The sequence below is a fragment of the Somniosus microcephalus genome, chromosome 20, assembly GCF_052327205.1.
Source record: "Somniosus microcephalus isolate GS21.2 chromosome 20, FLI_Smic_1.0, whole genome shotgun sequence".
Lineage (NCBI taxonomy): Eukaryota > Metazoa > Chordata > Chondrichthyes > Squaliformes > Somniosidae > Somniosus > Somniosus microcephalus.
The window spans coordinates 33814310-33839912 of NC_141006.1; the positions used below are offsets into that span (position 1 = coordinate 33814310).

General features: G+C 45.1%; 1 protein-coding gene across 4 annotated transcripts in view; it reads left to right on the plus strand.

Annotated features, from left to right (window-relative positions):
- The window catches only part of LOC147103114 (angiopoietin-2-like), a 221696-nt gene extending 197767 nt beyond the window's left edge, over positions 1 to 23929 (plus strand). For all 4 annotated transcript variants that reach the window (XM_085962431.1, XM_085962432.1, XM_085962430.1 and 1 more), the window contains 2 exons: positions 3972 to 4102; positions 20953 to 23929. In XM_085962431.1, the coding sequence (XP_085818557.1) occupies positions 3972 to 4102; positions 20953 to 21113 (292 nt within the window). In that variant the 3' untranslated portion in view covers positions 21114 to 23929. The remainder of the gene's footprint in view (positions 1 to 3971; positions 4103 to 20952) is intronic.
- The last annotated feature ends 1674 nt before the right edge of the window (positions 23930 to 25603 follow it).

The window sequence follows — 25603 nt, forward strand, 5'->3', positions numbered from 1 at the left end:
GCAGCTCTGTGAAGCTGTCCAACACTGACATTTTCTGTAGTTTGATGAGTTCTTGAATTCAAGACTCATCAAACCTCTTTCTTTTGCAGAAATTAGATGGTTGTTGCATTGGAGAATGCAACTGCCATCTGTCATCTCTGCTGCGGAGGTGTGAGACTCTCCGCATACCCACCGATTGAAGCCTTCAGGAAGAAACAAAGGTAAGTAAACTTTTTCTAACACTTTCCACCTACCTCACATACTCACCTCTCCACACTTCCACCCATCACTTACCTTCACCGCAATTTTGCACCCCGCACACCCACTACTCGCCTCGGTGACCCTGGCGGGTTTTGGAGCCTTCGGGAAGCCCACACTTGTGTGGGCAAAATAGGAATAATCCTCTTATCTGCCTGTTAACTACCTGTTAACAGGTAGTTAAGTGGCTGTAATCCCCTTCCTGCCTCCAAAGAGACTGGACCCGGCGCAGGTCGGCTACCTGCCTCCTGTCAAGATGGCACGGAGGCGGGTTGGGCACCCGCCCCTAAATTCTGTCTTTTCCCAGCAGTCCCGCCTCCATACCTGCCTCCCCAGGGCTGGCAAGATCGCGCCCCAGCATTTTACTATTGTACAGGAAGTTGAGCTGGCTGTGAGAGGAATAAATCATGGGGAGCACTAGACATTTTTACTTTAGCCAGGTGGGATTAGATAGGTAAAGTTAAGTGGCCATTTCGTGCCTAAATCTCTAAACTGATTCAAGCCATAGACCATGATCTGAGCCTATCAGAGATTGGAAGTTACATAAAACATCATGGAACAAGAAAAAGTCATCACACTTGTTCTTTCCACAGTAGATATGCAGTTTGCTCGAACATGGGCTCTGCACATCCATTTAATCTCATGAGCAAAAATTCTGTAAACTTTCTCCAAAAGTAAATTGAGAACACCTAACTAATGTCACGTCCTAGCCCAATGAGCTCCTTGCCATGGAAGTATTATATACAAAAAGTGATGTTACTGTTAAGGAATAAAGGCCTAGAAATTCAGTTGGTAGCGCCAGCGATTAGCGCCTAAAGAGCCCGAGAATTGGGGCGTTACCCAATTTTTGGGCGGGCGCAGTGAATATAGCGTCACCTCCCATATTGAGCATCCTTTTAGCGCCGGCGCTAACTCTTTGCGCGCGCCTGCGGGCGCAGGCAGATCATGACATCATTTCAGTGTGCAATGCCTTTTTGGCGCCCCGGACCGGATATTCGGTGGTGCTCGCAACCTTTCCGCCTGCCGCTATTAGTGACAGTTGCATGGAGCGTTCCCAGGCCCTTCTCGGACTCGGGGGGTGCTATTTAAAGGGGACAGCACTAGTATAAAAGCTGCAGCCATTTGGGCTGGCCATTCTGATCGTTGCTGGAGAGAGTTGCTGACCTTCTGTTGGACAGTAATTTTCTCATTGAGCCTTCGGAAGCACTGGCACTGGCAGCTTGAGGGCCCGGCTCCCGAGCTGGTGATGCAGCATCTGAAAGCAGGGAGGTGGAAGAGTGGCTTTAGCAAAAGGACAGCTTGGCAGCAAGGGATGCCAGATTGCGGCAAGGCTATGACATGGGTCCACAGTGAGAAAGCATGCTGGCGGAGGGAACAAGTGGAAGGAGACAGTTGTAAAAGGTGACAACCTTACCATCACTGTCGACAATGGGGTCAGCAGCTGCAGTGGTTACAGGACCACTCAGACGTCCTCCAAGAATCTGGTGGACTCTCTCCTCGAGATCCGTGAGAGTGACCACAAGTGGCGGTCCTCCACCGGTGCTAAGCTGGTCTTTGCCAATCCTCGCCAGCTTGGACTGCAGGGGAAAGGAGGGGAAGCTATGTTACATGATGCCCTGAGTGATCATCTCATGCCCCCCATGGTGGAAGAGCCCTTACATGATGCCCTGAGTGATCATCTCATGCCCCCCATGATGCAAGAGCCCTTACATGACGCCTTGAGTCAAATGTGCATGTGTGTGCCCAGAAAGGGCCATGGGTGCTTGCTGGCAGATGGCCAATGGGGCACAGCCCACACTGTAGCCATAAAGTCAGGTGCAAATGAAGGGATGCAGAAGTTTGCAGAAACAAAACTCACCCTCACGACCCGAGTGAGGTCGTTGAATTTCTTTCTGCATTGGACAGGGCTCCTGGTCACCATGCTGCTGGAATTGACCCCCTGGCATACATCCCTCCAAGCTCGTCGGTAGTCCTTATGATTCGGCCTCCTGCCATTGTCTGGGCAGCGAACATCTCACCGGCGCTCCACTGCGACCACCAATTGCTCCAGAGCCTCATTGGTGAAGCGCTCTGCTCTCTGTCTCACCTTCTCCATCTGGTCCAAGTTTTTAGCGCCAGAGAAGGGCCTGCGCTGATTCTGAGGCCTGCAAGGCGCAGAGTGTGGATGCTGAAGCTGACTGACCCACCCCTTTAAGAGCTGGCCGGCGCCTGGAAGTCTCGTGGTCATCGGTAATTGAGAGCACCTGCGCTGCGCCCGTCCACTCAGATATTGGGTTGCACCGGAAGTTTAGCACCTTAGGAGTCCCGTGTAATGCCTGAATTTGCGCCTCAATCACCTTTAGGGGCGATGCAACCCAATATCGTGCCAGGTGGCGATAAGTTGCGTCTGGCTATAAACTTTGCGCTGCGCCAATTCTAACGCCCCAAGCGGGGCTATACCCAATTTCTAGGCCAAAATATTTCAACCCTTCACTTGGTGAACAGAAAAGTTTCACAAAAAATATAGCATGTGAAACTAAAATAATATGTTAATCGACACAGTACTAAACATTTAAGAGCACATGGTGATGGTTAACTACAGTACCCTGCATGTGGTTTTCATGAGGAAAATGTTTTTATCTTTGTTATTGGTCCAGTCAGATGACTCAAGTGTATGAATATTCTCCCAAGTACTGCACAGAAATATAATCTTCTGAATTATTGGCCCAAATTTTGCTGGAGCGTGCCCTGTTAGTTAGATTTGCTGGAAGTGCAAGGGCAACATGGTATCTGGGACCTTCTGAACCACAGGACAAATGGTGTATCTCCTTAACCAATGTGATTAAAGGATTGGGAAATAAACAGAAGAAGAACTGAGAAAGTGGGCGAATTCAATGTCAAATTGGGTACAGAGAGAGAGGGAAAGAAAGATTATATTAAGAGAGTGAGGAAAAAAGAGACAGAAAGGAAAAGTAGGAAAAAAATTAAAATTTGACATTCAAAATCTTCAACAACAATTCACAACCTGAAGGAATGAGACGCCACACTTTTAATTGTTCACTTTCTGGGCCAGAGAGGTTGATTGGCAGTCATTAACAGTTGTTACATCATTAAAAGGGTGCTTAAGCTGTTAATTACTAGACTTAACATTCTGTGGCTAGTTAGTGGGCAATTAATATGCAAATGCGGCAAATTCATGAAAATCAGAGTGGGTAAGTGTGAGATGTCATTTTCGTGAAGTGAATGGAACAGCGGCACAAATCAGCCAGCAACTTGTGGCGATTCACAATTCATGGGGTATCTCTTCCTCACCACAACTTGCTGGCTGATGTGCACATTAATAATAGTGTGCATCATTCAGATTCTGTTATTTTTTCAGCTAAATCTTGCCCAATTATTGACTCATTATAGTCTGACATGATTCTCTGACTATATAAGCTGTGTCTTTATGCATTTCTCCACTTCACCTGAAGAAGGAGCAGCGCTCCGAAAGCTTGTGATTTCAAATAAAGCTGTTGGACTATAACCTGGTGTTGTGTGACTTCTTACATTTGTCCACCCCAGTCCAACTCCGGCATCTCCACACCATGGGGATGATAATTATGTAGAACTTGCAATTTTCTTTTGGCCAGATCATAATAATGATCACTGTTTGCATCACTTGTTGAACAGCAAGTCCTGAAGGAAGCTTTTTATTGAGCCAAGGAACAGGCTGGTGATTGCTAGCTCTCAATTCTGTTGTGTTTATTTCACAGGCTCCACATAAAGGGTTACAGTGGAACAGCCGGCAGAACCAGCAGCCTCAGCCCCTCTGGTACACAATTCAGCACCAAGGACGCCGACAATGATGAATGTGGCTGCAAATGCTCCCAGATGGCGTCTGGAGGTAAGACAGAAGAGTTTCATTTTGCAGCTATCTGTTGTTCGTACTGGGAAACCGCTTTCAAAACATTACAGGTTCATCACTGTGACCTCCAGTTATGAGACAAAAAGAGACTGAAGTAGGAATGTCACTGTAACAACATTCAGAAAACAGAAAGCAAAAACAGTACAGAGGAACATGACCTTTATCCCTTTTAATAGTAGGGGATGTGCTTATCTCTTTTATGCTCTTCTCCCCATCACGAACATGTCAAAGTGTTTTTAAATTTCTGATTTGTTGCTTATCAAGGTGAGGAATATCTATTACTGGAGAATGGACATTTTTTATTTGCATCTACTATCCGTGCCAAGAAATTCTTCGTCAAATATAGCACAACTTAAACCGAGAGTAAGACATTCTGCATTTATATCCCAGTAAAGCAGCGGAGCCACAACTCCCCTTACTACACCAGTATGACGGTCTCATTTTCCACAAAAGCCCTCATTACCTCTCTAAGGTACTGGCTATTTCATATCAAATTATAGTTGGTTTTATGTTGCAAAACTGAAAGGATAATTGGCCAAACTCACTTCACCTAATAATTTGCATCTGTCTTCACTAAAGAAGAAGATGTTGCCAATGTCACAATAAAGGAGAAGGTAATAAGAGAAATTGGATCGGATAAAAAGGAGGTATTTAAAAGTTTGGCAGTGCTCAAAGTAGAAAAGTTACCGGGTCTGGGTGGGATCCACCCGAGGTTGCTGAAGGAAGTAAGAATGGAAATTGCAGAGGCTCTGGTTCCAATCTTTCAATCCTCCTTAGATATGGGAGTGGTGCCAGAGGGCTGGAGGATTGCAAATGTTACACCCCTGATTAAAGAAAGGGAGAGGGATAAACTCAGCAACTACAGGCCAGTCAGACTATCGTCGGTGGTGGGAAAACTTTTAGAGACAATAATATGGGACAAAATTAATTGGCACTTGGAAAAATATGGGTTAATAAATGAAAGCCAGCACTGATTAGTTAAAGGCAAATCGTGTTTGACTAACTTGATAGAGTTTTTGATCTGGAATGCATTGCCTGAAAGGGTGGCGGAAGTGGACTCAATAATAACTTTCAAAAGCGAATTGGATAACTACTTGAAGGTGGAAGATCCGCACGGCTATGGGGAAAGGGCAGGGGAGTGGGACTAATTGGATCGCTCATTCAAAGAGCCGGCACAGGCACAATGGGCCAAATGGCCTCCTTTTGTGCTGTATCATTCGATGATTCTATTGACATTTATATAATAATAAGAGAGAGACTTTCATTCTATAATTCTGTGCTAGATTCAAGCTCTGGTCCCAGAGGTAATAGGACAATGCTCTAATGCTCTCTGTTAGGAAGTTTAGATAAATATTATTTGATCCCGTATTTGTATTATGAGCAGTTTGACAGTTGGTCAGGTATTCATTCACTTTGGATTGAAAGTGCACTTCATTCCACTTAAGTGATTATTTCTGGCAAGTTAATATGAATTGTAAATCCTAAAATATTTTCTAGTTACACTTACTTTTACACAATAACTGAATTCTGTAAATTCTTGCCTGTATAAATAAACATATGCTGGGACTAGAGTTTCCCAGAAATCAACCTCAAATCATTTCTTGCTAAATTTGCAGCTGCAATTTCACAATCATTAATCTTTCAGTGTGGGCGTAATTGCATATCAATGATAGCGAGCCCACTGGCTGCCGGTGTCTGCTGTGACAGCTGCTATAACCACAAAAAATGGAACAAATTCCAACCCATAAACTTCACAGTATTCATCATAAAAACAAATACCTAAAGTGATTTCAAGATGGCAGTCAAATCTCCAGATTCAAATAGCTCTTGCTTTGCCATCAATCTGCTCAACCACTCCCTTGCATCCACCTTGGATGCCTTTGTCTTCAGCATGACCTGTACGCTCTCCCTTCTCGGTCAATTCCACTGGTGTGGCCCCCCCAGCTTCACTGAGCGTATCTTCTGCACAACTGGTTTAGCTGTCCATCACAGGCTGGACCATCTTGAGCGCTATCTGGCCTCATTCTCCCCTGCTAAAACCATCTGCTACCCCAGATCATCTCGGGGAGGAAAGATAACCATCAATTCTCATCTTTACTAGCAACTGATTATCTCAGGATGAACCAGATTGTGTGCAATCTGTGTCCTATTTGAGGCCGACCTGTGCTTCCGACCCCATATACTATCCATCATAGAGATTTACTAATTCCCCTGTAACATCAACCGCCCTCTGTCCCTGCCAGCCCATCTGCCACTGAAACCCTCATCCATTCCTTTCTCACCTCCAGACTCAACTATTCCACTGCTCTCCTGTCCAATTTCCCATCTTTCACCCTCCATGAACTTCAGCGCATCCAAAACTCTGCTGCCTACATCCTATCCCTCACCAGGTCCCGCTCACCATTCATTCCTGTCCCTGCTGACATACATTGGTTCCTGGTGCCCCAACACCCCCAATGTAAAATTCTCAACCACATGCTTAAACCCTTCATGGCCTCACCACTCCCTACAACTGCGTAACCTCTTCCAGACCTACAAGCTGCACCCCAGAATTCTCCATCCCTCTGTTTCTCACCTCCTCTCATGCCAACCCTTACTTCGCTCCACCACAGGCAGCCATGCCTTCAGCTGTCTAGATCCCACGCTGTGGAATTCTTCCCTCAACCCTTCTGCCTCTCCACCTCCCTCTCTTCCTTTAAGATCCTCCTTAAAACTGACCTCTTATCAAGCTTTTGGTCACTCCTCCTAATATCTTTGGCTCTGTGTCCATTCCTGAGAAGCACCTTAGGATGTTTTTCTACTTTAAAGGCATCATATAAATGCAAGTGGTTGTTGGTTTTTCTGATGTCCTTGAACCTCTCAATTAGGTTATTGTCTTGCAATCACTCCAAGGAATCTTTATTTTTATATATACTTTTTTGATGCCATATTTACAGTCCAACTCAACAGCAGCAAATTGACTGCATTGAATACAACTAGAATTTCTTTTAAATACCAGCTGTGGTTGTTATTTATAAATTCATCAATATATATCCTTAAGTTTGCTCTTGATTATTGACTCCATTATTTTGCCAGTATTGCTGTAAGATTCATGAGTCTGCAATTCCCTGGATTTCAGTTAACCCTTTGGTTCAATATGGGTACTGTACTATGTTATCTTGTTTCTAATCGAATGGGACCTTCTATATAAATGCAAGTCTTTCTTTCTTGTCTAAGTATTCATGATGCCTGTCTTTGCTTCACAAATTTCATCCTTAGTCTGTCTTTGCACCCTGGGATAGGTGATACTGGACTCTGGGGATTTGTTTGCTCTAGGTACTTTTAAGTCTATTTAGAGCTCTGTAGATGTTGAAGTCTTGATTTTCTTTCCATTGATAGAGAGCATATTCGTCTTTCGTAATTACTCAAAGAAAGAAAGAAAAATTACTCAAGGAAGCAATCATTGAATATATTAACCATTGTCTGCTCATTCTCAAGTTTCAGGCCACTGGCATATTTTTAAGCTTCATGGCCTAGAAATTCGGTGGGCTGCGCCGCCAGTTAGCACCCAAAGAGGGCACTTAGTGGGTTTAGCACCACTGGCCATGCCTCCCGCGAAATTTAGTGGGGCGCTAATGGCGGCGTTAGCCTGTAGCGCTGCACCGCCACCGATGACATCATCGGTGTGTGCAGCGCCCCGCTACCGCCCCGATCACGATATTTGGTCGTGCCCCCCACTGTAGCTGCCTGCCAGCATCTCCTCGCGCCGCCGTCCCCGGCCTCCTTAACCCCCCCACCCCCGGGCAGTGCCGGCTGTGTCCCAAGAGCCCGGCACTTCTCCTCGGTGCCGGGCTCTTTTGCCGGCACTCGCGATCTTCAATCGCGCTGGTGCAGGCCCCTCCCCTTTAAGAAGAGGAGGAAGGCCTGCAGTACCGCAGTGTGCCGTGTGGCGCTTGTAGTGTATGTACTTAGCAGAAGGAACTATATTCTGCAGCCCCTGTATACTGCAGTACCAGTAGTGACCACCCCTGTATATAAGCCTGTGTAGTAACATTTGCATAGTAGTTCCAGGTTGCCTCCATTCAGTAAAGACCTGTTATAACCAACTCCTGCAGCCCGTGTCTGAATTATACACGGACATAATACTGGCGACGAGCAGATACGAACTTACCTACAGTCTGCACCACCTCATGGGGATCCATCCCTGAAGCGAAGTTATCAGAGGTCAAGGCCAGAAGGAAGAAAGAAACAGAAGAAACGGGCGTCGACCGCGGGCATCCGCCTCTGAGTCAGCGGAGTTGAAGATTTGCAGGAGAGGCTGTCAAGAGCGGGGCTTGGTTATCCTGTCGATGGTGCTTCAGCTAATCGGGCTGGTGGCAGGTAGTACACTGATCCTTCCTGGGCTGCGGCGGTCTAGAGCTCGAGCGGGTGGCTTTGCAATGGGGCCGAGCAGCATTGTTGGGAAGAGGAGAGAGAGAGAGGGTGGAGCACACAGGGCGCGGCCGGTGCTACGAAGCCGGGCAGCGTACAGACCCGAGAAGAGGGAGGCAAGTGTCCCGCAGGGTTGTTCCGACGATGGGGAAATAATAAAAATTAAACGCGCAGAAAGCCGCGAGGAGCTGCAGCTTGCCACGGGAACCGCAGAGAGCGGCGTTAGCAGCAGCGCGGGGGGAAGTGCGCGAAGACCATAGGGCGTCGCCATCAAGGCATAAAATGCCAGCAACAGCGCTAGCAACAGCGGAGAAGACAGAAAGCGCGGGAGGCGCCATCTTAATCCAGCGGGGAAGAAGGCAAAGCGCGGGAGGCGCTATTTTGTTAAATCAGGGAAGAAGACAAAGCGCGGGAGGCGCCATCTTAGATTTCCAAGATGCCGAAGACTGGCAATATCACTGCCTTCGATAATGCAACAGAAGACTGGACCACGTATGTGGAAAGAGTCGAGGTATATTGCGAGGCAAACGAAGTAGCCGATGAGAAAAAGGCATCGGTACTGCTAAACTTAATGGTCGCAAGAACGTACGGCCTATTGCACGACCCGATTACTCCAGCCAAACCGAAGGCGAAGAGTTTTAACGAAATTGTTGCTATCCTACAGGAACACCTAAATCCTACACCGCTGCTGATAGCAGAAAGATTTAAATTCCACAGGAGAAATCAGCATAAAAATGAGAGCAATGCTGATTACCTTATGGAACTACGCAAGCTATCAAAGCACTGCCAGTTCAGAGCAGGACTGGCAGATATCTTACGGGACAAATTTATCTGTGGACTCCTGAGTGAAGGAACCCAGAAGAGGTTACTCTCAGAGAAAGAGCTGACGCTAGATAAGGCTTTCAGCGTGGCAGTATCATACGAAGCAGCAGCAAGGGGAGCTGCGGAAATACAGCAAAAGCCACAGGAATACGGCACCCGAAATTACACGGGGATTTGCAAAATGTTATCGCTGCGGCAGAACAACCCATGACCAGAAGGACTGCTGGTCCAAGAACAAAATATGCAGGCAATGCGGAAAGATGGGACACATTGCACGAGTTTGCAGGTCTGGGAAGAAGTCCAACGACAACAAAAAGGCTACTAAGGAACCGTACAGGAAAGTATAAAAGATGACGGACAGTAGTTCCGAAGACCAGATGAGCGATAGTGAATCTGGGAACAAGAGACTAAGCTGTCTCAAACTTCACAACGTAATCGCAAAAGAGGATCACCAAACCATTTGGGTCACCCTCACGATAGCAGGGTCCCAAGTCAAAATGGAATTGGATACAGGATCAGCTCTAACCGTCATGAATCGATGAGACTATGAGCGGCTATTCTCACACATACCCTTGAAAGAGACATCCATTGTCTTGAAGACGTATACGGGGCAAAAAGTATACCCCAGAGGAAAAATAAGGGTGCCTGTCGAACACAACGGCAAGGAAATACAGAAATTGTATCTGTACATACTGCAAGATGGTGGACCACCGTTATTGGGATGTGAATGGATCAGAAAGATAAGTTTAGACTGGCACTACATTCAGGCACTGACAGTGGCTGGTAAAAAGGATGACGACGTCACTCCTGGACGATTGTCAACAATCTTAGCTAACGCCAAAGAGGTATTTCAACAAGAACTGGGAACTCTTAAAGGCGTAACCGCCTCGATAAAAATAGAAGAGAATGCAATTCCCAAGTTTTTCAAAGCAAGACCGGTACCATATGCAATTCGCCCAGCCGTCGAGGCAGAGCTGGAGAATCTGGAGAATGCAGGCGTGTTATCTAAGGTAGACTGGAGCGAGTGGGCGACACCCATCGTTCCTGTCATGAAGAAAACGTTAAACAATAAGTCTGAGGAGCCAAGGAAGGTTCGCATCTGTGGGGAATTCAAGGTGACGGTGAACCCAGTCCTTCACACAGTACAATATCCTCTTCCAAGGATAGAAGATATCTTCGCCTCACTATCTGGAGGGAAGCGTTTTACAAATATTGACCTAGCACAAGCATATTTGCAGATGGAGGTTGAAGAATCCTCTAGGAAGTATCTCACAATAAACACTCACAAAGGTCTTTACCAGTATAATCGACTGGTATTCGGAGTAGCATCAGCTCCGGCGATATGGCAAAGAGCGATGGAACAAGTCCTGCAAGGAATTCCGGGGACTCAGTGTTACTTGGACGACATCCTAGTGACAGGTGAAGATGACAGTGAACACCTTGCCAACCTAGAGCAGGTGCTCACTCGACTACGTGAACATGGGCTACGGGCCAATCGCCCCAAGTGCGAGTTTTTTAAGAAACAGATATCGTATTGTGGCCACGTAATCGATGAAGAGGGGTTACATAAGTCCCCTGACAAAATTGAAGCGGTAGTTAAGGCTCCAGCGCCTGAAAATGTGTCGCAACTGAGGTCATTCCTCGGATTGGTGAATTACTACCATAAGTTTTTGCCGAATTTGTCCACAATTCTGTACCCACTGAATGCCCTACTACAAACGGGAGTAGCATGGAAATGGAGCAGTGAATGTAAGCTGGCCTTTCAGAAGAGTAAGGACCTAATCACTTCAAGAGAAGTATTATCTCACTACAACCCATCACTACCGATAAGACTGGCGTGTGATGCGTCTCCCTACGGCATTGGGGCGGTACTGTCACATAAATTCCTTGATGGTTCAGAGAGGCCGATAGCTTTTGCATCACGCTCGTTAACTTCAGCCGAGCGTAACCACGCCCAGATTGACAGAGAGGCCCTCAGCCTGGTGTGGGGGGTGAAGAAGTTCAATCACTACCTGCACGGTCAGAAATTTACTCTACTTACTGATCATCAACCTCTTGTCTCCATTTTCAACCCTCAGAAGGGCGTACCAATCATGACAGCACAACGGCTACAGAGGTGGTCCCTTTTCCTAGGGGCACACCAATATGACATTGAGTACAAAGGAACTAAACAGCATGGGAATGCTGATGGATTGTCGCGCCTACCGTTGCCGACGGTGGAAGAAGAACTTGCAGTGGATCCAGTGGAGATATTCCACTCGACCATAGTCGAATGTCTACCTGTGACGAATGCAAACATAGAAAAGGAAACACAAAATGACCCGACACTCTCCTGGGTCTATGATTTAACGGTGAAGGGATGGCCAGCACATGGCGAACCACTGCTGCCAGCATTCTCGCCGAGAAGAGAACAGCTGTCAGTGTGCAGAGGAACCTTGATGTGTGGATCCAGAGTAGTAATTCCACCCAAATTGAAGGATAGAGTGCTCAATGAGCTTCATGAGGGTCATCTGGGAGGGGTAAAAATGAAGAACTTAGCCAGAGCGTTTGTGTGGTGGCCGGGAATCGATAGAGAATTCGAAGAGATGACCAAGAGCTGTACAGGATGCCAGAAGGTCCAAAACGCCCCACCACAAGCCCCTCTACATCCATGGGAGTGGCCCTCATCTCCATGGCAAAGGGTGCACATTGATTTTGCTGGTCCATTTATGGACTCGATGTTTTTAATTGCGGTGGATGCACATTCAAAGTGGCCAGAGGTAATAATAATGTCCTCAACCACCACAGAAAAAACTATCACAGTCTTACGAACCATATTCACCAGGAATGGGCTGCCTGAACAGATTTGCTCCGACAATGGACCACAGTTTGTGTCTGAAGAGTTCCGGAGGTTCTTAAAGAACAATGGTGTTAAGCATTACACATCCGCCCCATATCATCCAGCCACTAATGGATTGGCCGAGAGGTTCGTTCAAACATTCAAGAAGGCTATCAAGGCAATGTGTAATGAAGATATACCCCTACAGCACAAGGTGGATACCTTCTTGTTTGCCTACCGGAATGCGGCACATGCAGTTACCAACCAAACTCCAGCCATGATGTTCTTCAATCGAAGACTACGATGCCGCTTGGATTTGGTTAAGCCAAACATCAGAAGAGATGTGGAGAACAGGCAGTTTCAGAATATGAATGAAAGGCCGATCAGGAGTTTTAAGATAGGTCAACCAGTTTTGGCCCGGGACTAACGCACAGAGAAATGGCAGCCAGGAACAATCTGTACACGTCAAGGACCTCTAATGTATACCGTGGACATTAGAGAGAGCATTGTAAGACGCCATGCTGACCAGATTCTAGAGTCACTGGGAAACGTCAACTCCACACCACGATCTGATACACCTGGCGATGAAACCGAAGTACCAATGACATCTACCTCAGAATCGGTGATATTGGAAGCAGACGAACCAAACAACGACATTGATCCCGACTCAACTTTGCCAGAAGAACCTGATACCCCAAAGAGGCGTTATCCAGACAGAATCAGGAAGCCTCCTCAAAGACTGAACTTATAATTGCTTAACTTCAACTAATGTATCTAGCAACTGTAATTGTAAATATGTTATTTCATTGTTAATCGAATGTTATGTACTGTTTAGCTAAAAGGGGAGGAATTGTAGTGTATGTACTTTGCAGAAGGAACTATATTCTGCAGCCCCTGTATACTGCAGTACCAGTAGTGACCACCCCTGTATATAAGCCTGTGTAGTAACATTTGCATAGTAGTTCCAGGTTGCCTCCATTCAGTAAAGACCTGTTATAACCAACTCCTGCAGTCCGTGTCTCAATTATACACGGACATAATAGCGCTGTGGCATGTTGCGCTGTGATATTCAGTTGCAGTGCCTCAAGAGGGATGCGGGGCGCCTCGAGCAGCGACCCGCTTCCGTTTGGGGCGCTGAAACTGAATTTCCGGCTGGCGCAAGCGGCTCCGTCCGGAGCGGTAATTCCGGCGCCCAGGCGAGCTTGGCGCACGAATTTCTAGGCCCATATCTCTTCTCTGACTTTCCTGTTGCTGGTATGGTACTGGAAGTGTTTCATGCTGCTGTGTATACAGTCTGCAGCAATACTCATTCCCAGATTCCTCTTTAACTACTAATCACCCTTTTGACATGCTTCAGAAGTTTCATATATTTTTCCCAATGGGCTTTCTCTCTGCAGACTTTGTGAACCTCATCCTCTTTATTTCCCTTTGTTAATGAATTAGGGTCATTTTTATTGATTCTAACTCTGTAGTTAGTATTTACCCTGCATACTTCTCAGTATGTATTTGAAAGTATTTGTTTTGTCCTCAATCGAGTCATTATTAAACAATCCCTCCAGTCAATCTGTATTAGCTCTTCCCTCATAACCTTGTAGTTGGCCTTTTTAAAATTGTATATCTGAGTGTTGGTCCTCAACAGCAATGAATCTTGTATCATATCAAACTTAATCATGTTATGGTCACCGTCACCTGGGGTGGCATGAGTTCCATTTTCTCTGTGCTGTCGGGGTCACTTACCATTACAAAGTAAAACCGAGAACTGCCTCTTGCGGCTCCGTGACACACTAGCTCATGAAGCAATCATGCATTACTTTTACCAAGTCTAACTCTACACCACGTGGGCAGTCCCACTTTATTATTGTTTAGTTGAAATCCCCCATGAATATAACCATCTTCTTTTCATATTCTCCTTATCTCTTCATCAAGTATTTTGGCCCACTCCTTATTTTGAGCTAGTGGTCTATATGGAGGACAAAGTGTATTAGTTGCCTTTACACTAGAAGCCTCCAGCTGGGGCATTTCATTGGGTAATTCTTTCCTTCTCTTCCTTCCATTTAGAGTTACAACTCCTTTTCCCCCACATTTCTTCTCTGCTTTACGAATATTCTGTACCCTTCCACTTTGGAATTATTTCTATCTACTGGGGTAAACCATGTTCCTATTATTCCGATTAAAGAAAGAAAGGTTTTCATTTATATAGCGCCTTTCACAACCTTAGGACATCCAAAAGGGCTTTACAGCCAATGAAGTACTTTTGAAGTGTAGTCTCTGCTGTAATGTAGAAAACACGGCAGCCAATTTGCACACAGCAAGCTCCCACATCATCGTCTCCTAGTGCTACAACTCTAGTTCAGGTGTTGCAACATCCTAGCCAATGCCACATCAGCAGCTGCATCTCTTAACCTAAACCATTACTCTTTGCACTAGTAAGTGCACTGGAATCATTTATATGTTTAGGATTATACAGCAATTCTGATGAGAAAAAAGCCCCTCTTCAAATTAAGTCACTTACCAGTTCACTCAAACCCTAAATTCAAAAATATGTACCTGAATTACATGGAACACTTCCAGCAATGTTGATAATTGCACACAGTAATAGAAAATGCTGGAAAAGGGGTATCAATTAGCATTTATAAAGCGAAAAGGCACATTAATGTTTCCTTTCTCTGAACATTCTTCCATGTCCTTTTTTTTGTTTCAGATTTCCAATATTTGTAGTTTCTAATTAAATACAAACACATGTATGATTCTGACTGAAAGCTAATTTGGCAACTTAAAGCAGACATTTCAAAGTCTCATTTCACAGGTGTTTCTGTGTGGAATAGCTGATTAGCTTCCTACCTCAATACTGGCTAACTTATTGAAGCAATAAACCAATATAAACAGCTGCAAATTTGGCTGTTCCTGACTCCTAAGATGCTTGCCAGATTAAACATTCCCACCAGCAGTGTAAGGCAGGACAGCGAGCTCCTGAAGCTATGGAATATTTAGGAGCTGCGAGCGAGAAATGCACCAGGGGACACGCGGCTGTTAGCGGAATACCTGGCAACATTGCTGCTGCAATCATTCCTTTCCGGTTTGATATCTGATCAAGTACATTCCTGTCCTCTTCTGCTGGCTCCTGGTCCTCCAGCTCTGTCTCCTCTACTGCCTTGGGTTTTAGAAAAGCCCCACGCCGCAACTGTCAGCCTGAATTGAAGCAGGTTCACAAAAGGCACGCTCAGAAGGTGTTTTTTTTTTTGTCTTCTACTAATCTTGAGTGATCACCCGTAGACAAGAGAGGTTCAATCTGAATATCAGTTGCGCCTCTGAGACAGAAGGTTGTGGTTTCAAGTCCCGCTCCGGAGACTTGAGCAAAAATTCTAGCCTGAAATCTAGGCAGTATTGAGGGAGTGCTGCACTGTCGGAGGTGCCGTCTTTCGGATGAGACGTCAAACTGAGGCCCTGTCTGCCCCCTCAGGTGGACCTAAAAGGTCGCATGGCAGTATTCAAAGAAGAGCAGGAGTTTTCTTCCCAGTGTCCTCAACCAACACCTGAAAACAGATTATCTGGTCATTATCTCATTGCTGTTTGTGGGACCTTGCTGTGCGCAAATTGGCTGCTGCATTTCCAACATTACAACAGTTTATATACATCAAAAAAGTACCTCACTGATTGTAAAGCACATTGGGATGTCTTAAGGTTGTGAAAGGTGCTATGTAAATGCAAGTCTTTCTTTCTTCTTGTAAGGACTGTTTGAGGCAAGAACATAAACAATGAACCAGACCGTTCCTGCCCCTTTGAATCCAGGATTCCATGGAGGTCTTGACAGCCTTTCTGCACCTCCTCCGGTGGGAGGCACTAACTGGGCACAAATGGCTTTGCACTCCCCCGAGGTGATAACCGCGCCTCCCACGAAATTCCGCGGGAGGTTAGCGGCGGCCCTACCAGTATCGCCCCGATCTTCTGCACCCGGAGATCATGACTTCATCTATGGGCGCAGCTCCCCGGTAGCGCCTCAGGAGAAAAATCCACACTCGCGCCCCGCAGCAGCGCCGGGCGAAGTTACCGACTGCTGCAGGGGTCGCAAACAGCGAGGCCGGCCACTCGCGGGGCGCAACTTAAAGGCGCGGTGGGCGGCCGGCCAAAAATAAGCCAATTTAAAAAAAAAAAAAAAAAATATTTTCGGCCACTGGTCGCAGCGTCCGTGCCGCGATCGCTCAGCCCAGCACTCCCGCTCCCCGGTGGCCCAGAAATCTACAATGAAACCTGCAGAGCTCGCAGCGCAGGGCCCTTCCCTTTAATGCGGGGAAGGGCCCCTGCAGCGCGGCAGCTGAGCACATTGTCCCGGATCGGGACATTCCCCGTCTTGTGCACTCCAAGAGCCAAGTGGAGCACGTGATTTAGCTCCACTTCCCTCTTGGAGCAAAAAGAGGGAATTTAACAAATGTCTGAATAGGTTAGTGCCTGGCGCTAACTTTCCAAACATTTTTCACTTAGTGCCCCAAACGGCCCTCTAGGGGAATTTCTCCCACTTAGTCTTAGCAGGCTGTTCTTCCACATCAACTATTCCATGCTTCCCTTACCACCTCCATCGTGAATTATCCCAGGGTGCTGAGGCCAACGATTAGTTACCTTAGCACAAAATTGAGCCTGGGACCTTTCTGGATGGTTCTATAGAGTTGCCCACTGAGACATTAGCGGAGAAGAGGGTCTGTGGTAAAACAGGACTGGAGCTAAATAGTAAAATAAGACTATATTTGTAACACTAGGTTGTTGAGTAGTGGTCAAGGACATACCGAATGATCTCTTTCCTTTCATTTCCCGTTTCTTTTTTGAGCAGGTTGTTGCGTCATGTTACTGACATCATTTGCAACTGGTAGAATTCACCATAAAGTTTTTGTTTTGTAGTTCATACAGCAAAAGGTGCATAAAAGTAGGAATGTGCCACATCAGTGAAGCACATGCCAGTCCATTCTTAATCTGTCTTTACATTTAATATTATGTGTAAGAAAGGAGAAGGGAAGATAGAAGGGCTTTAAATTTGAAGAGTGCAGCTGGGAACCATTTCAGTTGATTACACTAGAGTTAGCTTACTGTTAAACTGATGGCAAATCTAGGGGAATGATAGTATCCCTGGGCTGGGCTCCTGATAACCCTTAGCATACAACAACAACTTGCATTTATACAGCATCTTTAATGTAGTAAAATGTCCCATGGTGTTTCACAGGAGTGTTATTCAACAAAATTTAAAACAGAGCCACATAAGGAAATATTAGGAGAGGTGACAAGGGGGAAGTTTTAAGGAGTGTCTTAAAGGAGGAGAGAGGTGGAGAGACGGAGAGGTTTAAGGAGAGAATTCCAGAGTTTAGCGCCTAGACAGTATGGGGGAAAAATGTGGTTGATTTGCGCCTCCCGGGTGCTAACGGGTCGCAAAGCAACTAGCGCCTGAGCGTGGCGCTGCCAACGCCTCACGCGAAATTCAGCAAGAGGTTAATGACGACGGTAACTGTTAGCGCCCCGCTCGCGCCCCAGCTGCGATCTTCGGTAGCGCCCCCTGACTTACCGCCGGACGCTATGTCCGACAGGGTCAGGGGGGCCTACCCGCGGCCGGGGCAGCGCAAATTAAAGGGAAAGTGCCGGGCGGCCATTTTTGTTGCTGGCCGCCTGCCAGCACATGCCCACTTTGCCGTCCCCGGCCTTCTGTGCAGCACCCCCCCTCACCCCGCGCGGAGTGCCGGCTGCGCTCCGTGAGCCCGGCACTTCTCTTGAGTGCCGGGCTCTTTTGCTGGCACTCTGATCTCTGGTGGCCCAGCTGGGCCCCGGGTCACACTGCGCTAGGCCCCTCCCCTTCAATAAAGGGAGGAAGGCCTGCAGTACCGCGGAGCGATGTGCTGCAACATGTAGCACCACGATATTCACTCGCAGAGCTCCAAGAGGGAGCTGGGGCATTTCCAGTAGCACCCCACCTCCCTCTTGGGGCGCTACCAGTGAATTTTGGGCATGGGGGCGCTAACTTTTTTGGGGCACTAATGGTAGGGCCCCAGCAAAGTTAGTGCCCCAAAGGGGGCGTGACCCAATTTTTCCCCCTATGTTACTCATAGTGCTATTATTACACTAATGGTGCTTTTTATGATGTTTTAGTCACTTTGTTAACACAGATTGTGAGTGCATGAACTGAAAATTTACCAAACTAGTAGCCCAAGGAGATAGGAATTTCTCTGGATTTGTTGGCAGTTGAAGTGTTCAGCTAACACTACGCTGCTGAAACAAATACTAATAACACAGCAATATAACTATCCAAACAGAAGCAGCTTTTTACTGGAACATGAGCCAGTACTAATAAAATACTTGAGTTGTTCTCCTGGTCTTCCTCATTCTCCTTTGTTCTTATTGGCATTTTGCTCTTTTATTTTCATATTTTTCCACCTTTAAAGATTTAAACACTGTTTCCTTTTCTTGTGAACCTTCCTGGTCTTGGTGTCCATTCTGGAGGTGGAAGTAATAGAGAAAAAACATTGGCCTCAAGCTGATAACCAGAATTAAAAGCCACTCCAGCAAATGGAGGCCCATAATTTGGAAGATTGCCGTGGTCACTGCTAAGCACAATTTTGTGGCATGATTTTCTCATGTGAAATTTTGAGCAGTTATCTTGATCACAGTTCTGGCAGTCCAATTGCACCTGGGTGAGAAAATTCCCTTATATCCCATCAAGAAATAATTTGATATTCCTACCTTCAACTAGACCCAGCATTTCTCAGTTTGGCTTTTCTGCACGTACATTCAATAGCCTTTCCTCTGTCTTATTAGTAAAACTGGTATAATGGGCACTTTCCCAGCTGCATAAATTATTATTCCTTACAACACAGAAAGATAATTAAGCCTGCCCTAGCTTTGTGACCTGACTTTCAGATCACTGCCAAACTACCAGGCAAATGACCAAGGCTATTACTAGATACCTCTAATACTGAACATACAAAGACTGAGCCCTTCGCTGTAAGGTATCGAGTGTCTACTGGAACCCATGAGGAAATTAATAATGTGGCACTACTTGAGTCACTCTTTAAAGACTGAGGCCTGTTGAATTCCTGATATTGTTAACACTTCTGTAGGCAAGATATCATTTTATAGTATGTGCTAAATTAAAGGTATATGGCAAAGTTTTCCTGTTTTCTGCTCCATATCCATTGATACCCTTACCTAACGGAGATCAACCAGTGAAAAAGTGCTTCCCGAATAGCCGAGCTCTAAATTTAAAATTGTGCACCCTTGTTCTAGAATCGCCCATCAGAGGAAATAGTTTCTCTGTATTTACCCTATCAAATCCCGTTATCATATTAAACACCTCGATTTAGATCATCCTTCACCTTTCTAAACATAAGTTTGTGAAACCTACCCTCATAATTTAATCCTTTTTAGCCTTAGTATCATTCTGGTGAATCTGCGCTGTAACCAGTCCAAGGCCAATTTATCTTTCCTGAGGTGTGGTGCCCCAAACTGAATGCAGACATCTAGCTTGGGCTGACCAAAACTCTGTACAACTGAAGCATATCTTCCTCACTTTTGTATTCCAGCCTCCTTGAGATAAAAGCCAACATTTCATTAGCATTATTGCCTGTGCACTAGCTTTTAGTGACTTGTGTACGTGGACACCTAAATCTCCTGGAGGAGCAAATGCCTGTTATTCATAGAGTCATAAGGCACAGAAGGAGGCCATTCGGCCCATCGAGTCCGTGCCGGCTCTCTGTAGAGCAATGTGTAAAGTTAGTCAGTGATTTTCATCATTGACTCGCCCAAGGGGCATCACAGCTGATCTCCACATCTGACACTCATGTACATACAACCTTCCAGCAGGAGTCACTGGATACTAACCAGAAATGGGAATCCAGCTGATTGCTCTCCTAAGGCCAGGGGCCAATTCTATTGCCTCCAATACCATCCAGGCAGAGATCAGCTAACTCTACAAACTAGGAACATTTCTGTTTGGTTTGGCTCATAGAAGGTCACATCTCAGAACGGGGCCATTGAGTCTGTTCTGGCTCTGGCCAGAACAATCCAAAACTAATCCAACAGTCCTGCTCTCTCCTCATAGCCCAGTTCAGTTCTCACTCGAAATAGTCTCTTCCATAGTTCTATAACTGAAGGGTGCAGCAACTGGTCAGATTTTCCATCCATTGATGACAGCGGAGCTGCTCTGTGTGAACACTTGGTAAATCGACCCTCGGGTACACTTGTTGAAATAAACTGTACATTCTTGCTGTGTAAATGGTGAGTGATGCATGCAAATATTGAACATTGCAAGCAAGCAGTTGTAGTGAGAGGCAGCAGTTATTGCTCAGTTTCAGCAGCAAGTTGGTGTGCTTTCTCCTAGATTGGATGTTTAAGTAGCTCTATTATATCCGCATTAAAAATTATTGTACTTTTCTTGCTCCCGGTGATCCTTGGGATGTATTCAGTAGATTCACCAGGTCGCTCATTCCCATCCCTCTGCCAATGCTACTTCACTGAACCAGCTTCTTGGAGGTGCAAAACAGCTGACCAGGATAATGGTGCTGCCAATGTTCCATTCCCTGTGAAATGCTGTACCGGGCATCTTTGCCAGATGGTATAGCCCAGGTTGAGAACTCACTATGCAGAGAATCACAAACGCATACCCTTATCCCAACACAGCGCTGCCTAATAAGGTGCTCTTTATACCCAGATGACTGCAGTAACTCAGTGTGATAAAGTGATACCAAGTAAGGTGACATTAAGAAGGACATGTTCTAAACATCATTATATTTGTTGCTTTTATCTGCAGGATGGTGGTTTCAGGCCTGCGGCCCTTCTAACTTGAATGGCATGTATTACTCTGGCGGGATGAACGCAATTCGATTTAATGGGATCAAGTGGCACTACTGGAAAGGCTCACATTACTCCCTCAAGTCCACCACTATGATGATTCGACCTGTAGCTTTCTGAGCAATGCACAGAGATCGCTTTTCTGAGCAGCTAATGCAACTCGCCATCGCATATAAGGGATACTCTGCATCCGCCACACAACCACTGATTTAATTTTAGTAAATGGTTCAGCACACACTGGTGGGACATAAATGTTGAAAGCTTCAACACCACAGCTATCAGCCTGCAGGTTACAAGAAAATAATTTGAAAAAACATCTTCCTGCTCGTCTTCAGTGGTGAAACGTTTGACAGGGAGACTCCAGGCGGAATGTTGGAAAGAGAATATTAAATGACTTGCCATTGAACTCGTCCCTGAAATAGAAAAGACCCTCAGGGCTTCTCTAGCTCAACCCGAATGATGCAAAGAATGTGTCGCCCGTTGACATAATCTAGATTCAGGGCAAAGTGTGTTTGAAAGTGTTCATTCTTTGTCAGCTGTCTTCGTTGTTGTCTTCAATGCATCTACCTTTTCAGCTGCTTTCTCCTTGTGTAGGTATTGAGCAGGATGACCACAGCCAAAGGAAACCAATGCATGAATGTAACATGTTTAACTATTTCACCTATAGAGATATTTGGGTACTTCCCCCCCAGTAAATTCATTTTCTTTAGGAACAAAGAAACACTGAATATTTACATTATTATGTTTATCCATCTGTGCCTCTTCTAGATTTTTGAGGAAAGTGAGTTTTTCTGGGTAGGCTCAGCTCCCGCAGCAGCCAATATGTACAGCCCAGCCTGTTCCAAAAATTCCATCGCTTGTTAGCCACCACTGCATATTTGTGTTCTAACAGATGTTCTACTCACTGTGGAGCCAGCTGTTTGTATCTACGTGGCTTTGACATATTTTACTTCTGTTTTTTTGATGCAACTATGATTAAAGCTAATAAATGTGGGGAACATAATGCCAGGCCATGTCACTCTCCTCTGTATACAAACATGGTTACGTAACCTCCAGTACATTTTGCCTTGGCCGCGTTGCTCCATTTTTAACGAGCCTCTGCAGTACAACTTGCTGCAAAGGATTCTGCTGCATGTCCTGGCCAATATTTATCCTTCAATCAACATAACAAAAACAGATTATCTGATCATTATCACTTTGCTGTTTGTGGGAGCTTGCTGTGCGCAAATTGGCTGCCACGTATCCCACATTGCAACAGTGACTACACTCCAAAAGTACTTCATTGGCTGTAAAGTGCTTTGAGATGTCCGGTGGTCGTGAAAAGCGCTATATAAATGCAAGTCTTTCTTTATGTGTGGAAACTGAGAAAACCTACCCAGTTCAACTGCCGTCTGTTACTGAGAGATCTTTGTTTTAGCAGCGCAGGACTATTTCAGAAATAGGTAATCGTGCCTCCAACCATTGCTCTTTGCCCCCAAGGGCCTTGTCAATCATAGAGCCAGAAATTAGGGAAGAGGTCAGAGGTCAGTACTGTGAGCAGACAATCCATTGAAATTCGAGCTACCGCAAAAAATATGGTTTTGTTTGGGATGGTTGCATGTGGGAGATGCTCTTAAAGCAATTAGCCTTCACTTACATGGCAATCTCTTTGTTCTTGCAACCAATGTGGGGCCACCTGCTGTTTTAAATTACTACTGTGAACTGTAATAAACATAATTGTTGCTGTTTAACAGTATATAAACTCTGAAGCATATTGAATGGCAAATCATAGCAATACCTAGTAGAGACCAAATACATTTTGTAAGAGAGAAGCAAGCAAACCTTACGCAAGTGCCAGGATTTTCCGACTTCATTCTTTCGGACAGTAAAACCAAAAAATGATTTCTTCCGCTGTCTCTATTGTGAACCCTCTGGTACCAAAGGTAGCAGTGCATTGACTAGCTTGCTGGCCTCTGAGTCAGAAACTGGGGTGATTCTCTCTATGTAAATCCCTCCACACCCCCAGCCGTCCCTTACAAGAACAGATACAGGGTAGCAGGAATTTAACACGGCTTGAAATTACTTTGTTTTTTTACAAAAATTGATTGGCAGGTTTTTGCCGCTAGAATTGCAATGCTAACAACTCTATTGCCAAGTATTAATTAAGGAACACCACTCCTAATTGTTAGCCTCTTATTTCACACGCTCTCTGTGCGTAGAGTACAACACAGCTGTATATTCAAATGCTGGATTATTGCTCCAAGGTAAATATTGGGAGTGCGCCAATGAAAGATTGAACGTTACAGCCAGGTCGCGCAACAATGGGTTATGGAACAGACTTATTTATAGGTTACAAAACAAAACCAAAGTTAACTTAAATTTCATAAAAAGCACTGTTTCTGACAGAACTACAAAAATGATAGGATTAAAAATGGGACTCTGTTAAAATGCATCACGACAGGCCTATCTTATCCTTCTAACAGAGAATCCATGAAGCCATCTGGAACTGACTTTGTTTCTAGTGTTTAACCGGTCAAGTAAGGTTTCTGCTTAAACATATCCATTGATTTTTTTTAATAGATTATTGAAATAAAGAATATTACAGATACTGATTCATCAGTCATTACTTCCAGGAAATGGACACGGACATGTTATAGCTTTATTATTTACTGTTTCCAATATGCATAAATATTGGAAAGGATTATTGCTACTTATTCTGCCAAAAGAAATTTAAGTTAAATTGTCACACAATAACTGGCAAATGTTTTATATATTTTCATTTTTTTTTTAAACTATTAAGCATGGGCATACAATTTACAGCAGTGTTTGGACTAATTTAAGGAATAAAAGTATCCAAAGTTCTGTTTGTGTTTTTATATATTATCTGCTAGCAATAGAAATGGATCAGCATAAAAATGTTGTGACCTTTAATTATGCATTAAAGCTGTAATGCATCATATGTTTGTCCTATTTCACACTCCAGTATATACCGTTTATTTGTGAATTTGCCACAGTGAAAATTACCATCAGGACAGAGTGGTGCAGTGATCGGAGCTCCGACCTGGTTTGTCAGTGCACGGGTTACGCATGTCATTTTCCCCCATCCACCTGTGTCCTGCTCTCTGCTGTAACATTGAGGGAGGCACCAGGTGCAGACCAGCCACTTTCCCATGGGGGGGGGGGGGGGGATGATAAAACAGTTGCCCCCACCCCCCAAGTGCTCTTGCCAACATCCTCGTGTCTGGTGACACTACTGTACAGTGAGCAGACCTGTTACCTCCAACACGTTGGGTCAGGAAGCTGAAAGAGTTGGGAGGTCCCGAGAGATGAAAGCAAAACGTGAAAAAAGACCAACAAAGAAAGGAAACCAAATGTGATTCTATGCACAACATGACAGTTGGCTGTTGTCAATTATTACATGTGTCATTATTGAACTCTTTACATGAAAATCTCAGTCAGATTTGCCAGTAATTTCCGATAGGAGGCGTCCCGCGTGCGGATGCGTCCTATCGGGGGAAAAAATCTACGCCCTTCTTTGAGGGCTCCTGAGGTCTGGCCATTTCTGATCCTGGGCCTGCCCAAAGGATCCCTGGGATCACGTGGGCCAGGCAAGCCAATAGGAGAAGGGAATCTTCCTTCATACTTTTGACAGATAGACCCGTCAAAAGTATGAATGGCGATCACCCCAAAAACACATCAAAACATGAAATAAATTTTTTTTAAATCATGTTTTTAAAATGAGTTAAAATTACATTAAATTAAATATTTTAAACAAAAATTTAACTTTTTGAAAAAATAATTAAAGTTTTTTACGGGGCTAAAAATAAATTTAACGGCCCAGAAATTCGGGTCGGGGGGCTTCCCACGGGTGCAAACCCCTGACCTGCACTTACCCACCGCGCCAGCCGTTGAGCTGTGGGCCCGCGTGGGATTCCGATCCTGGACCTCCTCCAACTGCCGGCGCGCAGTGCTTGCGTAACCCAGGGTCGCAGTTAGTTCGATGCGTCCCCTGTGATCACGTGGGCCATGGAGAGCCAATGGTAGCAGGGAATGCTTCATTCATAAGACCTGTCAAACCTATAAATACTATAAGCCCCAAAACATCACTAAATCTTCAAAAAAAAAATTAAAATTCACATTTTTAAAATAAACTATAAATTACATGATATAACTATTTTAAGCAATTTAAATTTTTGAAAAAATTAATTACATTTTCTAACGGGGCTAAAAATAAACTTACCTTTCTTTAAAGTATTTAAAAATAATAAACCTGTGGAAAAAATGTTTTAATTTTAATTAATTCACCACTTACCTTGTAAAAAGCTGGCCTTGTGCCTACTTTTTAAAAGTGTAACTCCTGGAGACTTACTCTCCCAGGAACACCAGCAAAAAAAACGTAAGTTCGATGCGCACGCGCTGCCTCTCCTACGCACACGTTCCACCTCTGAACCCCTTCTTTCAGGGGAACAGAAGTGCCGGTTTCCCGCGCGTGCACAGTGCATGCACGAAACTGGCACTTCCATTGGGCTTACGGGTGAGTACCCCATGCGTACTCACCCGTGGAGACCCGAATTTCTGGGCCAACCTTTTTTAAAAGTATTTTTAAATTATAACTGAGTGAAAAAAACATT